The sequence below is a fragment of the Crocuta crocuta genome, unplaced genomic scaffold, assembly GCF_008692635.1.
Source record: "Crocuta crocuta isolate KB4526 unplaced genomic scaffold, BGI_CrCroc_1.0 scaffold127, whole genome shotgun sequence".
NCBI lineage: Eukaryota > Metazoa > Chordata > Mammalia > Carnivora > Hyaenidae > Crocuta > Crocuta crocuta.
Genome location: NW_027532008.1, coordinates 4,946,302 through 4,961,660, shown reverse-complemented (window position 1 = coordinate 4,961,660; position 15,359 = coordinate 4,946,302). Strand labels below are relative to the sequence as shown.

Genomic DNA, 15,359 nt, shown 5'->3' with positions numbered 1-15,359 from the left:
AGAACATATTATTAACATTGATTTCACCTGTTCCTTTTTACTTTGAAATGTGGCCACTGGGAAAATTTAAATGATGTATGTGGCTCCCATTACATTTCTAGCGGACAGCGCTGGCCTCACAGGCATATATTGCTTTCAGCACATTTTAATCGATTTGATCAATCACAGAAGCTGGGCAGGGGCCTTGTAGTCAGAAAAATAAATATTATTTGAAAGTGTTATAAAAGAAAAAGGAGGGGCGGTTGAGTGGCTCAGTCGGTTAAGCATCCAGCTCTTGATTTCTACCTAGGTCACGGTTTCACGATTTGTGAGATGGAGCCCCATTGTCAGGCTCTGTGCTGACAGCGCAGAGGAATTCTCCCTCCCTCTCTTTCTGCCCCTCCCTTCCTCTTACTCTCTCTCTCTAAAAATAAACAAATAAACATTAAAAAAAGAAAAGGGAAATCAAAATGAAGTATTCTAAGACCAAATTATTTTGTGACATGGCCCAATAATATTAACACCTTATATACGATTCACGTCTTACGTTTTCACATTTGCTGTCTCATTTGCTTCTTATAATAACCCTTTAGGGCAAGTATAATTGATTCCCTTTTACAACTGAGGCTCAAGAGGTGACCTGACCTCCCCAAAGACAGCTCTCCTGACCTCCATGCACAGCGGAGCCCTGTGTGCCCAGGGCTGGGCTATGTACTCCACATACAAGACCTAATTTAACATTTGCTTTAATACTATGAAGTGGACACGTATCCCCATCTCACAGATCAATAACCTGAGTCCTGAAAGCTGAAGGGGCTTGCCTAGAGCCACAAAGTTAGTGGCAGAGGGGACATTTGAACCTGACTCCATCTCTTAACCATTAATCATACCGTCCGGTCTCCGTGACTACAAAGTGATTGTAATTGGTGGAGACTTACTGTTAAAAAACCAATTTCTGATATGGAAATACGGAAGTTAATTTTCCCTATAGGGACATAAAGGCAAATGGATAGTGTGTGCAGACAGAGTGGCAAATGATATGCCTATTGCACGGATGAGAAAATGGTCCCAGAAAGGTTCTATGATAGGAGTGATTACAATAAGTATTTTCCAGGGACGGGTCTTCCTGCTGCTCCACCCTCCACATTTTTCTCCAGGTCCTGCAAATTCCAAAGGCCTTGCCCAGCCTCAAGTACCCACTGGGCAGTCAACAAATGCTGTTTTACTTATTAATTACATTAAAATGCTGTTTCCCAAAGTGTCTCCCCCCACCCTTCATTTATTTTAGTAAAGCGTTCATTCAATATATATTTAACAAGCACACCCTACGTTCTTACGTTGTAATGGTTTGGTGCGGGAGTTTCAGATTTGAGGACTTTCACAAAGCTTGGCAACTGAAACATGCTGGAACAGGAATTGCTGAAGTCTTTCTTCGAAACAAAACGTGATGGAAGAGTGTATGCGTTCGCTGCGGGGTATTTAGAAATGATAGTGTCCAATCGGGCCCGCTGTAAGGAGAAAGCCAAAGGCATCAGCACTCTTACATAATCTGGTGGCTCCAAAGGACAGATGTCAAGGGGATGGTGCCCAGCGCTAGGTCTAAAAGCAATCTGTAAACGCTGAACTCTAGCAGCTAACAAGGATAAACTGACCTCAGGTTTTGAGGGCCTGCTCTCGGAGGCTGCAAGTTCTGGCCTGTTTTAACTTCTGTAAACTAACTCAAATTATTCATCTTATATTTGGGACTTGGCAAAAATGATTTTGCCATAAAGGCATTGCCACGCAATCCCATTCAGGCCACTTACACTTGACTCATCAGCTGTTGGGTAATTTATATGATGGGAAGCTTTAGACTTTCTTCCTCCAGCCAAGGCTTTCCTTCTGAGTAAAACCTCACATCTTGTTTCTAAGATTAAGTAATCTGGATTGCTTAAGTAACAAGTTTGCTTCTAATGTCTTAAAGGCACAAGGGTCCCTGGGGCTTGCTGTCCACCCGTGCCTCCGATCCCTCACCTAATTGCTGATTTCAAAAAACCCTACAGTATTTTTCTGTCTCTGTAGAATCGATTCTACTCCTTCCAGGAAGCCATAATGAACTATTTTCAGTTGAAAAAAAAAAAAACTCCGGAAAACAAACAGAATCAATGTTTGCCAAATGAAAAGGGGCAAAAGCCATAGTAACTAGGTGATAGCATCACTTTACCCAAGGATAGTATGGCAAGTATTGGAGTCTGATAAAACAAACAAAAAAGTTCTCATTATTTTATGGTGGAAAGCTTGAGAACATTGCCCTGGGCTTCCTCGGCTGGATAGGGGTCACTAACTACACAGCACCGCAGGTGGGTGAGGCTGTGGGAAGGCATGAACCCCCGCCCCCACCAACTCCTCACCCTGGGCTCAGTAGCAGTCGGTCCCAACATCCAGTCTATGGGCCACCGATGGTATGTGAGTGGATGGGCTCCCAGGGGCAAGAACTTCCTGTCCAGGGTCCCAGCTGTTCAGAGTCTAACCTGGGTTCAAGTCCCAAGCTGGCCTCCTCCTAAGTGTCAGGATTCACCAATGTTCCCAGAAGTAAGGTCACCCCAGCCCTGTATGCACTTTGCCTTTGAGTTTTGGGCAATGGTTAACTGAGTACTTTTCATGGGTTGTTGCATTTAATCCTCATGAAAAACCTGGGGAGTGGGTATTATGATTATCCCCACTTTACAGATGAGGAGACCGGACTTTGTCCGTCAAATGAGGATGGACCCAATATTATCACCCAGGCAGTCTGCCCCTACTATATAGTATAGATTAGATATCTCATTTTTGAAAATTGTTTAAATGTTTATTTTTGAGAGAGAGAGAGAGAGCGAGAGAGCGTGAGCAAGCAGGGGAGGGACAGAGAGAGAAGGAGACACAGAATCCCAAGCAGGCTCCAGGCTCTGAGCTGTCAGCACCGAGCCCTATGCCGGGCTTAAACTCGCGAACCGTGAGATCGTGACCCGAGCCAAAGTCGGACGCTCAACTGATGGAGCCCCCCAGGCGCCCCTAGATGTCTCATTCTAAAGAGGACTGGGTCAAAAGGAATAAAGCAATACATGTTTTCATTTACAAGATGAGCAGCTGATAAATGACTGTGGAAGGTTCTAGTTCAGAAGAACCGATATGCTCTCTCCTCTACCCGGTGGGATAGGCACATCTTTCCTCTTTCCTCTTCACTCCCATAGGAGAAGGGTGGGAACCCTCTCCGGTGGTACTGTTTGTAGGCAACAGATTAGGCAGGTGCACCATCTCCTTAGGCAGGTGCACCATCTCCTAAGTGTTTCTTGGCATAGCAGGTGCATAAGATAAGTTAGTGTTGGTGGTGGCAGCAGCGGGGAGAGTGTTCCAGAGCCAAATCAACTTGAGAAGGTCTCATAGCACCTTCCCATTCTGAAGCTAATACACGCCACCATATTAAGTGCCCTGAGAAGAATCCTACAATAAAGAGACCTAAATATATTGAACCAGGCCTTTCTGAAACTTACTGGATCATCAAATCTTTCTGGCCTAGAATAGCTATTAACATGCTTTTGGAGGGAAAAAAAAATTGTTCTAATTGTTCATTAGAAGCAAAGCTTCACAAAAGCAGTGTAATAGAACGTGTCTCAGAGTATGGCTGAATCAACGCTCGCTCACACAACCCACCCTACACCTTGACTTTGACTGCCGGGCCTGTGGTCTCCAATCCGGCCACGTGCTGGCACTCACGAACCTCTCTCCTGCACTGCCACACTCTTCCAGAACCGCTCCTGCGCCATGCAAATACAGGAAGTCTCCTCCCACCAGCCTCCTCTCGCTCCTAAGTCTCATGAATAATTCTGGAAGAAGGGTTTAGAAGACACTACTGAAGCTCTCTAAATGATCTGGACTTAGAGAGATGACAGGTCCTCTCCAAGGGTCGGTGTAGTGGTTCCAGCACTCATCAGGAAGTTTCTGGAATTTATAGGCCCACAGAGTGTTGTGGTCAGCCTCACCTACAATCACGCCCCTCCTGCCAGACCAGTGTCAGTCAAGCAGATCTTTCTCTGGCGACTACTTTTAATTCCCTCTGAGTCTTCAGATCCGGAAAAGGAGGAGGTGCCAAACGTGAAAGTCACGGGGGGCAGTGGGGAAGGCAGGAAATTCTCATTCCATGCAAAGAGGAGCCGGGTACCATGTGGGATCTCCTAACAGGTCGCCACCAGCCTCTGTGGGCTGCTTACAGGAACCCAAATGTCTATAAAAAAGAAATCCACATACCCATCAAAGCGGGAAGGAGAAGCCGGCACCACCTCCTTTTTGGGTTCCGTCTGTATGTTATAAAGACCTGACAGGCATGATTCGATTCTGTAACCCTCGGACCTTCCCTCGGGCCACCTCTCCTCCACACGGCCTGGCCTCGTCATTCGGAAAGTTACCGCACGCCAAGCCTAGCCGGGAATTGCTCGCATGCTCTAATTCAGTCCCTTCTTTGGCACCAAGCAGGAAAGGGCAGTGCCACTGAACGGCCAAGAATTTCACAGAGGGAAAACCTAGGTGTTGCGGGAGCGATTGCCTGTGACTCAGGTGGTAACACTCATAATAGCTGACATGTTTACAATCCTCCGCAGTTTCAAAGAGTATTTTGCTCATTGCAATTTGCCCTGAGCCTCCAGGGAGTCTCCACTTTTATGAGGCAACTGGGACACGGAAGGGTGGCGTGCTTGAGGCCACATCGAGAATCCACAGCTGAGTCAGGATTTAGGTCTTAAGTCGAGTCTCCTGTGCCAGAGCCTCATGAGATGGCATTTCCGTGGCAGATAGCTTTCAGGTCTCTTTATGTGCAGGGCAGAAAGTGAGGCGGGGGCGTGGTGGCTCTGTAAGCTCATGGGGGCAGGTGGGACTTCAAGGTCTTTGCTGATGGGGAGCTAGCTCCAAAGTCAGCCCGCTCCCTGAGTATTCAGCTCCGCCAAACTCAAATTCCAGCAAGTGGCTGCATTCGGTGTGTCTTAAATGGATCCTTTGTGTGGTGTGTTTTGTTTTTCTTTTTTTTAATCAGTTCCAATGTCAGGCATTATAATACATCTTTGTAAGAGATAATTTACTTTAAAAAATGTTTAATGTTTATTTTTGAGAGAGAGAGAGAGAGAAGGAGAGATAGAATCCAAAGCTGGCTCCAGGCTCTGAGCTGTCAGCACAGAGCCAGACACGGGGCTTGAACCCCCCGAACCATGAGATCATGACCTGAGCCAAAGTCGGACGCTTAACCAATGGAGCCACCCACGTGCTCCTTGAGATATAATTTTTTAAATGTGTTTACTTACTTTTTGAGAGAGAGCCAGAGCCAGTGGGAGAGAGGCAGAGAGAGAGGGAGACACAGAATCCGAAGCAGGCTCCAGGCTCTGAGCTCAGCACAGAGCATGACATGGGCTCGTACTCACAAGCCATGATATCATGACCTGAGCCAAAGTCGGATGCTTAACCGACTGAGCCACCCAGGTGCCCTGAGATATAATTTTTTTAAAAATATTTTTATTTCTAGGAGAGAGAAAGAGAGAGAGAGACGGCGTGAGCAGGGGAGGGTCAAAGAGAGAGGGAGACACAGACTCTGAAATAGGCTCCAGGCTCTGAGCTGGCAGTCAGCACAGAGCCCGACGCAGGGCTTGAACCCACGAACCGCGAGATCATGACCTAAGTGAAAGTCGGACGCTTAACCGACTAAGCCACCCAGGCGCCCCAAGATATAATTTTTAAAGGGACAGGCCGCATACATGGTTTTTTGATGCTAGTTTGGGGTTGTTTCTTTTCCACTTTCCTACCTCAGCCAGTCTTAGCCTAGTTTGACCCTTTTCCCCTGCTGTATCTATTCTTGCCAATTTACAAATATTCAAATAAAGAACAAGAAAATCCTGCCCGAGTCTGGTCAGGGACATCAGCACTTCATAGAATTCCGTGATTCTTAGAAGCATCCACAAAGATAGAGACCCTCACTTCGCAAAGAAGGGAAATAGCAAGGGAGGGAGAGCGCTACATTTCAGGTCTGCTGCCTGCTTTCTTTTTGCTCCCATCAGATTTCTCAATAATTTGAATAACCCAATGAGACCGAGCAGTGTAAAACCTCATATTAGGGTGAGATCTTTTTCCTGGAGCCTGAAAATCTCAGGAAAACATCTGCTTAGTCTGCTCCATGGCGACAACATTGACTGTGCATGATCAGGTCCTGAGCATCCCTCTGGCCGCTCTTCCCACTCCGGCAATGTCTGGCAGTGGGGGGAAATTACTTTAAGACACAGGCTCTAATTTACCTGCATGACGTCTGAGGCGGCGGTTACTCTCTTAATTAGAACCACGGCATTTGGAGAGAAGGGACCAGATGACCAATACGTGTTTGCGCAATGAGCAAAGGAAATTACCGATCCGCTAATGGCCTTACTCAAGGAAAGGGTTCTCACCATAGAGGGAAAAGTGCATGTCCCTTTCTTTGACAGTGAGACACTGTTGAACACCGGAGACTGGTGAATGACATTGTAGAACCCAGGACCTGGGATATTATCCTGAAAGGAAGAGAACATGGTGTCATTGGGATACATTCATTTGCACTGTGTTTTTCTGGAAGCTTTACACCCATCACATCTATGCTAAGGCTCAGTGTAATCCCTCAGGGATGGGCACCGCCACTTCCCAGGTGACAGCTTGGCTCCCCCACACCTTAGCCTGCCCAGGCACTGTCTCAGTGACCAACCCGGGTCTGGGACCCCCACAGCCGTGGCTCTCTCTCCACCATGCTGCCCTGCACTCCAGAAGAATGCTGGTGTTTTGTTGTGCCATTAGAGAAGCGAGCACACGATAGGATGCTAAGTGCGGCTGATGCGTGAGTCAGTGTGTGCTGATTGGTCCCGCCAAACCCAAGGCGAGGGACCGATGACCAATGTCACGTTAACCGCACCCACCTGACTCAGCTTCCTCCTCAGCCTTTCAGAAGAGAAATCAGGGAGTGTTTCTGTTTATAGAGCAAAATGAAACAAAAACAACCATCCCAAACAAGTCCATTTGTAATTCTCAAACAAAAGGAGGCAGGCTCATTGAGGCTCACATGCTAAGTGATGCAGGTATGAGAGAGAGAGATAAACAAAAGCTTGATTTCTAAGCTCATTTCTGCTTTTGCAGCTAATGGGGCTTTCATCTCATTTCCCACACAAGTTAGCAGGGGGGGTATCTGCCGACAGGAGCTGGCCAAGCAGGTGGTGTGAAATGAAAAGGACATTCCATTGTCTTGAGAGTTTACTGGGTGCCTACTTGATGTCACAAGCTTTTCAAAGCTCGCTTCGTTTAATCCTCCAGCAAGAAAGGGATTATTGTCCCCATTTTACAGATGGAGACACTGAGGCACACGGCGATGCATTTGCCCAACATCTCACTGCTACAAACGGCAGTACCTGAATTCAATCCTAGGGGCATGATGGACACAAACCCTTTGCAGTGGGGGTGTTATCAAGTCCATGTTAAGGAAAGGGAGGCCCAGAGACATCGGGTCCACATTTAGTAAATGGTGAAGCCCAGATTTAAATCCGGGCAGCCTGACTGCAGAGTTGCTCTCTCCAACCTCTGTCTGCTAGGCTCATCCTGTCTCCACCATCCCTACGACTCTCCTCAGGGCAGAAAGAAAGCTTAAGCTGCCACCAGGGCTTTCCAGGACTTTCCAGTCCAGCCTGAGCAGTGTGTGATTAAGGTTTAATATTTGGGATAGGGCCATCAGTCAGTGGGATTAATAGGTTCTTCTGTGCTGAATTTTAAATGCGGGGAATCGTCTGAGCCTTGCTCAAAGCAGGTGGGTGAAGGGGCACCGATTCCCACTTTGTAGGTGATGAAGACCTCGGGTACAGGGGGGCTGGTCACCAGGGAGAAAGGGGGAGCCCATGAGACGTGCCCCAAGACCAAGTGCGCCAGCGCCATCGGCCGCGCCCTGCATGGGGGAGAAGATTCGAGGAGCTGCTGGTAACAAGGAAGAGATTTCTCTAGGGGGCTATGTGTAGGGTTAGCATTTATTTATTGAGTGGCCACTCACTGTGTGCTAGGCATTGTTCTGAGCATTTTTTTTTTAAGTTTATGAGAGAGAGAGAGACAGGGAGAGAGAGAAAGTGAGGGAGAGGCAAAGAGAGAGGGAGAGAGAGAATCCCAAGCAGGCTCTACCCCATAGAGTCCAATGAGGGGTTCAGTCTCATGACTGTGAGATCATGACCTGAGCAGAAATCAAGAGTCAGACACTTAAACCAACTGAGCCACGCAGGAGCCCCTGAGTACTTTATTATTATTATTTTTTAAGTAGGCCTCACACCCAGCATGGAGCCCAATGCGGGATTTGAACTCACGACCCTGAGATCAAGACTCAGATGCTTGACCACCTGAGCCACCAGTTACGGTCAGTAACTCATTTAATCCCCATTTTAAAGACAGAAGGACAGGGGTGTCTGGGTGGCTTGGTCAGTTAAGCGCCCGACTTTGGCTCAAGTCATGATCTTGTGGTTTGTGAGTTCGAGCCCTGTGTTGGGCTCTGTGCTGACAGCTCAGAACCTGGAGCCTGGAGTTTCAGATTCTGTCTTGCTCTTTCTCTGCCCCTCCCCCACTCGTGCTGTCTCCAAATAATGAACATTTTAAAAAACATCTTTTTTAAAGACAGAAGGTCAGGACCAAAAGAGATAAGGCCCCAGGTCACATGACTAGTAATCATCAGAGCCAGAGTTTCAACCCAAGAGGTCCTAGTACAAAGTCAATTCTTTTTTTTATTAATTGAGGGATAACTGACACATAACATTATATTAGTTTCATGTATACGGTATAATGATTCTATATTTTTATACATTGGACAGTGGCCACCACAGTAAGTCCAGTAAACATCTGTCACCACACACAGTGACAGAATTCTTTTGTGTGTGTGTGTGATAAGAGCTTTTAAGATCTACTCTCTTAGCAACTTCCAAACATGCGATACGGTGTTATTAACGGTAGCTGTCATGCTCTACAATACATGCCCGTGACTTATTTATTTTATAGCTGGAAGTTTGTACCTTCTGACTCCCTTCACCCATTTTGCCCACCTCCACCCAACATACAGAGTCTACTACCCTCAAGCACTAACCCAAACTAACTTTCAAATGAGAAGATATAGGATAGAAGGGGAAAAAAATCCCATGGAGTTTTGAATCCAAAAATTCCAGTCTCGGTGCTGCTCCTCGCTAAGTGACCTTGAGCGAGTTACCTCTCTGGGCCTCAGTTTCCTTATTTTCAAATCAAAGACATCGGACTAAAATGCCTTTCTTTGGGTGCCTCTTAGCTTGGAGAGTCCCTAAGTCAAGGGAAAGCAGAAGCAAGACATGAACCCATGACTCTTCCATGTTTGAACAGTGAACAAGGAAGGCGCGCACCTATAGCCAGTAGTCTACTGCCACACTCGACACCTTCACACGCCTGGGCATCTACCTGTGTCTGAGGAGCTAGAGTTGCCTGATAAAAGCTCTCCGTCCCACTGTGCCCAGTTAAGTTTGAATTTCAGATAACGGAAAATGATCTTAGTTTAAGTATGTTCCGTGCAATGTGGGGGGACATACTTATGTTCAAACAGCTGTTTGCCATTTATCTGAAATTCTAAATTAACTAGAAATCCTGTGTTTTTATTTGCTCAATCTGGCAACCCTGCTGGACCCAGATCATGATTTATTTATTTATTTTTTAAATGTTTTATTTATTTTTGAGAGAGAGGTAGAGACAGTGTGAGCAGGGGAGGGTCAGAGAGAGAGGGAGACACAGAATCCAAAGACAGGCTCCAGGCTCTGAGCTGTCAGCACCGAGCCTGACGTGGGGCTCGAACCCACGAACCGTGAGATCATGACCTGAGCCGAAGCTGGACACTTAACCAACGGAGCCACCCAGGCGCGCTTCCAGATCATGTTTTAATTCTGCTGTGTTGCAAATTGGTTTCAGTTCAGGCCAAATAGGAAGAGGGCTGTCACCTCTCAGCCGCGAGGGAGAGAGTCTGCCTGTTTGTTCTGAAGGAATGTCCAGGCAGCGGTATGCTGGAGCTGGCCCGGGGCAGCCCGAGAGGGGGACTGTTAGAATGTCAGAGATTTTGCCAGCGGGAGCTTGACAGTCACCCAGGGTGGGAGTATTCACACCACAGAAATTGGCAAATGTTGTTAATCGGAACTTCCCTTTGTGGAGGGGAGAGCTGGCCTCCCAGCCCACCATGACCTTCACACCACACCTGGGGAGGTTTCTAAGCTCCTAGAAGAAAACCTGAAAAACGCAGAGCCTTCGGGCCTTCTCCGGCAGCTGCTGGACGTGGCAAATGGCTCTCTGGGAGGGCAGTAAAAGTCCAGACCTCTCACCTCTGGGATAACAGCTCACATGACTAACCTTCCGTGGCTTTGGTGACTCGAGGCTTCTCAGAGCAGATCCCAGAAATAAGAACCCAGATTGCAACCGGGGTGAACTTAGCCGACCTTGGTTTCTTGGCCAAGACCACCCCAGAAGGCAAAACTAAGCAAAGCAAAAAATGGGGGTGGAAAGGGGGAAGGGAAGAGAACCATTGACCTCAGCTCTACTGCGTGTCGAGCACGGAAAGAACTAAGTGGACACCATACGTACTGTCTCCCGGGCCCGCCCCAAAGTGGAGGATTAAATATGCACAGAGGGGTGAGAGCCGGTGTGTGGCCACCCCTGTTCTCATTTCTACCCTTGCACCGCCGACACTTCTACCCAGCCGCCAGGAGCCAAACCTTCCCGTGGAGGTTAGAGACCTGGAGAGCGAGATCCAGCAAGAGATGACTGGCTCGTGTGCTCCTCTCCCTCCACCCAGCACACATCTGGGGGACGTTTGGCTGACAGGCACTTTGAGAGCCCTTTAGAAGGATTAAAGTCCCAGAAGGCAGCCTCTGCGGGGGTGGGACAAAGATCTCCATTCGCTTGACCCTGGGATAGGTTACGGAGGTCGTGAGGAGGGGACACAGGGAGCAGACCGTGTACCCCCTCACCCCAGACATGTCCATGGGTTATAGGAAGCTTGGAGACCCACAGCTTGCAGCCAGTTACACAGCCCGAGTTTTCCAGCCCTGATTTCATAAATTCTGTCCAATTAATACTTTCGAATCAATGGTTCATCAAATTGCTTCTTGGCTTACAAACCGTGGTCTCTGTTGGATCATTGGCTAAAGGCCACACTAGGGCTCCCTTTGACTCTTCAAAGATGTTAGGCCTTGATTTGGTCTCTCTTGGGGGTGGGGGACCGGTGTTTCTCAGGTGTGCACAAGATGAATGAAAACTAGGGGTCTGATGAGGGGCTTAAAATTCTCNGCGTGGGGGGGGGGGGGGCCCCCTGGGTGGCTCAGTCAGTTAAGCATATGACTTTGGCTCAGGTCATGATCTTGGGGTTCATGAGTTCGAGCCACACATCGGGCTCTGTGCAGACAGCTCGGAGCCTAGAGCCTGCTTCCGATTCTGTGTCTCCCTCTCTCTCTGCCCCTTCCCCTGCTCGTGCTCTGTCTCTCTCCGTCTCTCAAAAAAGAAATAACCGTTAAAAAACAAAAACAAACTACCGTGGACCAGGGCTTGTGCTAAGGTGCAAGGAAGGCCAGAGCACGACCTGTGAGCAGCTCACACGCTCTGGGAATGGGATGGAGGGGCCGCAGCAGGACAGTGCAAACCAGACGGGGTGCGTTCCGGGACCCAACAAGGGAAGCATAGACTGTAGTGGGGTTCATTCTCTCCATGCACTTTTGAGGGGCTGTTGGGGTCAGGAGAGGACAGTGACGACCCCAGGAGTTTCCGGACAAGTGAAGGTGAGACGCACACACCCACTGCCGTCAGGTGAAGCAGAAGGTAGGATGAGAGTGGCTGTCAGAGCTCAGAAGAGGTGTCCCTGCTGCCATCCCGGGGTGGCGCGGGGAACAGTGGCTGGGAACCAGGAGCTGCCACCCGCGTGTGTCCTTGCTCTGCCTGACCCCGGCCGTGCAAGTTACTCAACCCACGTTTTGTCCCAGGGTCGTTATCTGAAAAGCAGGGATAATGATGGGACTCAGCTCACAGGCTGATTATGGGGATTTAATGGATTAATAAATGCAAAAGTCTTCGAGGGGGGCCTGGCACGCGGTCGGTGCCGGCCAAGTTGTTACTGCCAGGAACGGACACCGCAGACCCCGTGGGGAGGCGTGTTGGTAACTGACCTGGAGGAGTTGGGCTCCCAGAGCAGAAAGGCCAGGCAGAGCCTGACCTTGAATTCGGCTCAGGTCATCATCCCAGGGTTGTGGGATCGAGCCCCGTGCGGGGCTCTGTGCTGAGTGTAGAGCCTGGTTAACATCCTCTCTCTCTCCCTCTGCCCCTCTCCCCAGCTTGCTCGCTCACTCTCTTTCTAATTGAATGAATGAATGAATGAATGAATGAATGAATGAATATCCCTGACATGTAAAATAACCCCGATCCAGTGCTTCGTGTCAAGTTAAGAAGTGAAACAGTATTAACTTTCTACAATTTCACACAAATGAAACACGGGCCTGCTTACCATTTGGGAGGGTGGTAAGCTCTATATAAAATTAACATGTGCTNTATTAACTTTCTACAATTTCACACAAATGAAACACGGGCCTGCTTACCATTTGGGAGGGTCTATATAAAATTAACATGTGCCTTTAAATTGAGCCTTTCTAGAGGATACAATGCCCATAGGTTCCTGGCATTCATGGATTTGAGCCTGGAAGGGATAAGCTGGCTTTAGAATCATGGGCCCGGCTATCATAACATCCTTGCTTTTGAGATGACACAAAGATAGTATAAGTGCAACGCGGCCTGGAAAGCAGTGACCAGCATCTAGAGGGAAACAGAGACAGAAACAGGGAGGTGGAGGAAGAAAATGTCCATTGCTCCTGGGCTACGCTCTGCCCCAGATCGGGCATGTCTCTTCATGCACACAGAGTCGCCTGCACGTCGGAAAATCATCGTACAAATGTGTGGGGAGGCCGACTTCATTTCCAGGAGTCTAAACTGCCAGTGCCCACATCGCGCTCCGTGAAGGACTGATGGCAGAGCATAGGCACTGGGCAGCGTTTCCCCACAAAGTTAGACGGATAAGGGAAGTGCCCATTTCACAAGGCACCGGTTCGCTGTGTCGAGGACGTGCTAAATGGGTCACGGAACTAATGTGAGGATACAACCAAGTTATGAGATCAGGCACAGGGTGTGGACGATTAATGCCCTAAGAAGGGCGGTGAAACATCAGAGTTTTAAAATCTGTTTTTAATTTGTCTTGCCTCACTGAGTTATTGGGTGATGCTCAACAAGATCCTTCGCTTGTCCATGTCCATTGCCCTTGAGAAAAATGAGAATAATGGGCATGGAACGAGAAACATCTTTTTCGGTTTTTATAGCTTGAAGAAGCGACAAAATTATATCGTCCACCTTGTCTGTGTTTCGGATGAGGAAACTGAAGCCCAGAGAGGTCAAGTGACTAGTCTAAAGGCACACAGCTCCTTAACAGGGCAGAACACAGGGAACCTGATTTACGGATCCCACGCTCTTGCCACAAAATTCCCTACTTATATACAGAAGGCTTTCAAATACTCAGCTGAAAGTTCCCACTTTGTCAGACCAACGTGACTACATTTGAGAAGCATGAATCAGATTTCTGAGCTACTTCTTTCCGTATTTGAGACTGCTTCTGGCTGGTTCCCCTCTTCGTTCCTTCAGTAGAAACGTTTCTGAAAAGCAATAGCGGACTGAATGCTAACTCGAAGTGCCGGCCCCTTCAGTTCCTGGATGGGAGTCTTCAGACTCCCCACTTAGCTGGGGCCGGTCTGGCTAAGGCCTTTTCAGAAACATACCTGCTGACTTTCATAACTCAAATGCATGGCTTTGCAGGCCACAAAAGGTGTGGTAGCATGTGGAAAGAACAGGCTTTGGAGTGAACTAGATGTGGGTTTGAGGTCTAATTCTTTCCATGTTGATTCAGCAAATATTTATGTAGGGCCTCTTCCGTGCCAAGCCGTGCACTGCATGACCTTGGGTGGGTCATTTAACTCCCCTAAGCCTCGATTTCCTCTCCTGTTAAATTAAGATAATGAACCCTTCCTTTTGGCATTGTTCTTGAGGATTAGGGACATGGTCTAAAAGTGATTTCACACCTAGAAGGGATCAGTAAATGGTGGCTGCTCCTATTTTTATTGGAGGCTGGACTGCAAGTATTCTAGAGAATGGACAGCCTATTATTACTGACTTGACAAATGGGACCCCAAACAGAAGGGACAGAGACAGGTGGACAGTTAAAACACAGACACAGAGACTAGATGGAGAAGAGAGAAAAGTCCTGAACAAATATCTTATTTAACTTCTCTGAGGTGAACCTTCCAGCAATTAAAAATGTGTGTGTGTGCGCGCACGCGTGCGCACACACACGCAAGCCTACACACACACACACACACACACACTATATCCTTTATTATTCGCTTTCTTAGAATCCTAAAATGTTAGAAGTGAAAGGAATGTAAGCGTCCTCTCGTTCAGCCTTCTTGTTTATGAAGCAGGAACAGGCCGAGGGGCAAAGGGGCTTGCTGAGGGCCCCAGGTCCTTCCTGACCCACCTGCCTTCAGAACTGCCATCTTCTCCTTCCATCTCCGCCATATTGGCAAGGTAGTGGGATCAAAAACATTTTTAGAATGCGGCAAAAGGTAACTGAGATGTTGACTCCTTCAAAAGAACGTTATTCTAAAGATCTTGGTTAAATGAATGAAGGAACGAAGATTTTAAAGACTAAGGACGTTGGTGAGGTGCTTCAGCCCCCTGCTGGTGAGAGACCAGAAGGTCGGACTCCTGAGCCTTTAGCTAATGAAATCCCAAGCTACTTGAGGGCCCACGAGGAGCCATGCAGAATTTTCCAGATCAAAGGGATAAAGAGACACAGATATGTGGAGAAAGGGGGGAGGGAGGAACAGAACAGAACAGGAACAGAAATAACACATTGTTAAAGGAAGGTTTTAAAAAGAGGGAGGCCTTTATCACAAGTGTGATTTTAAATTTATTCAGCTCTTTTGTTTTTCCTTTAATGTTATTTGAAGAAAGCGTTGTTATTTCCTATCCTGCCATAAAGAGTGAACAGGGCCAGAGGGAGGGAAAAGAATTTTTACCCTTTACTTCATATGTCTGGAATTTTTGAATTTTATACTTTTATAATAAGTTTTAAAATACATTTCTTCTTTTAAAAAATGTTTGGGGTACAATATGGCACCATGAGTCCAGATGCCATTGTTCTCCCTGAAGCTAACAACTTCCCAACTCATTCTTAAAATTCTTGCACAAGAGAGAGGCTGTTGGCTCCTTGGGTGACACTGCCCTCTACTGGTCACAGGACAACAGCACCA

The 15,359-nt window shown here is 47.7% G+C and overlaps 1 protein-coding gene across 6 annotated transcripts in view; it reads right to left on the bottom strand.

Annotated features, from left to right (window-relative positions):
• STPG1 (sperm tail PG-rich repeat containing 1) overlaps positions 1–15,359 on the bottom strand; it is a 50,745-nt gene that overhangs the window by 19,805 nt on the left and 15,581 nt on the right. For 5 of the 6 annotated variants that reach the window (XM_077775678.1, XM_077775679.1, XM_077775675.1 and 2 more), the window contains 2 exons: positions 6,414–6,515; positions 1,317–1,487 (listed from right to left, as the gene is read on the bottom strand). In XM_077775678.1, the coding sequence (XP_077631804.1) occupies positions 1,317–1,487; positions 6,414–6,515 (273 nt within the window). The remainder of the gene's footprint in view (positions 1–1,316; positions 1,488–6,413; positions 6,516–15,359) is intronic. The other variant, XM_077775680.1, reaches the window with a different exon arrangement.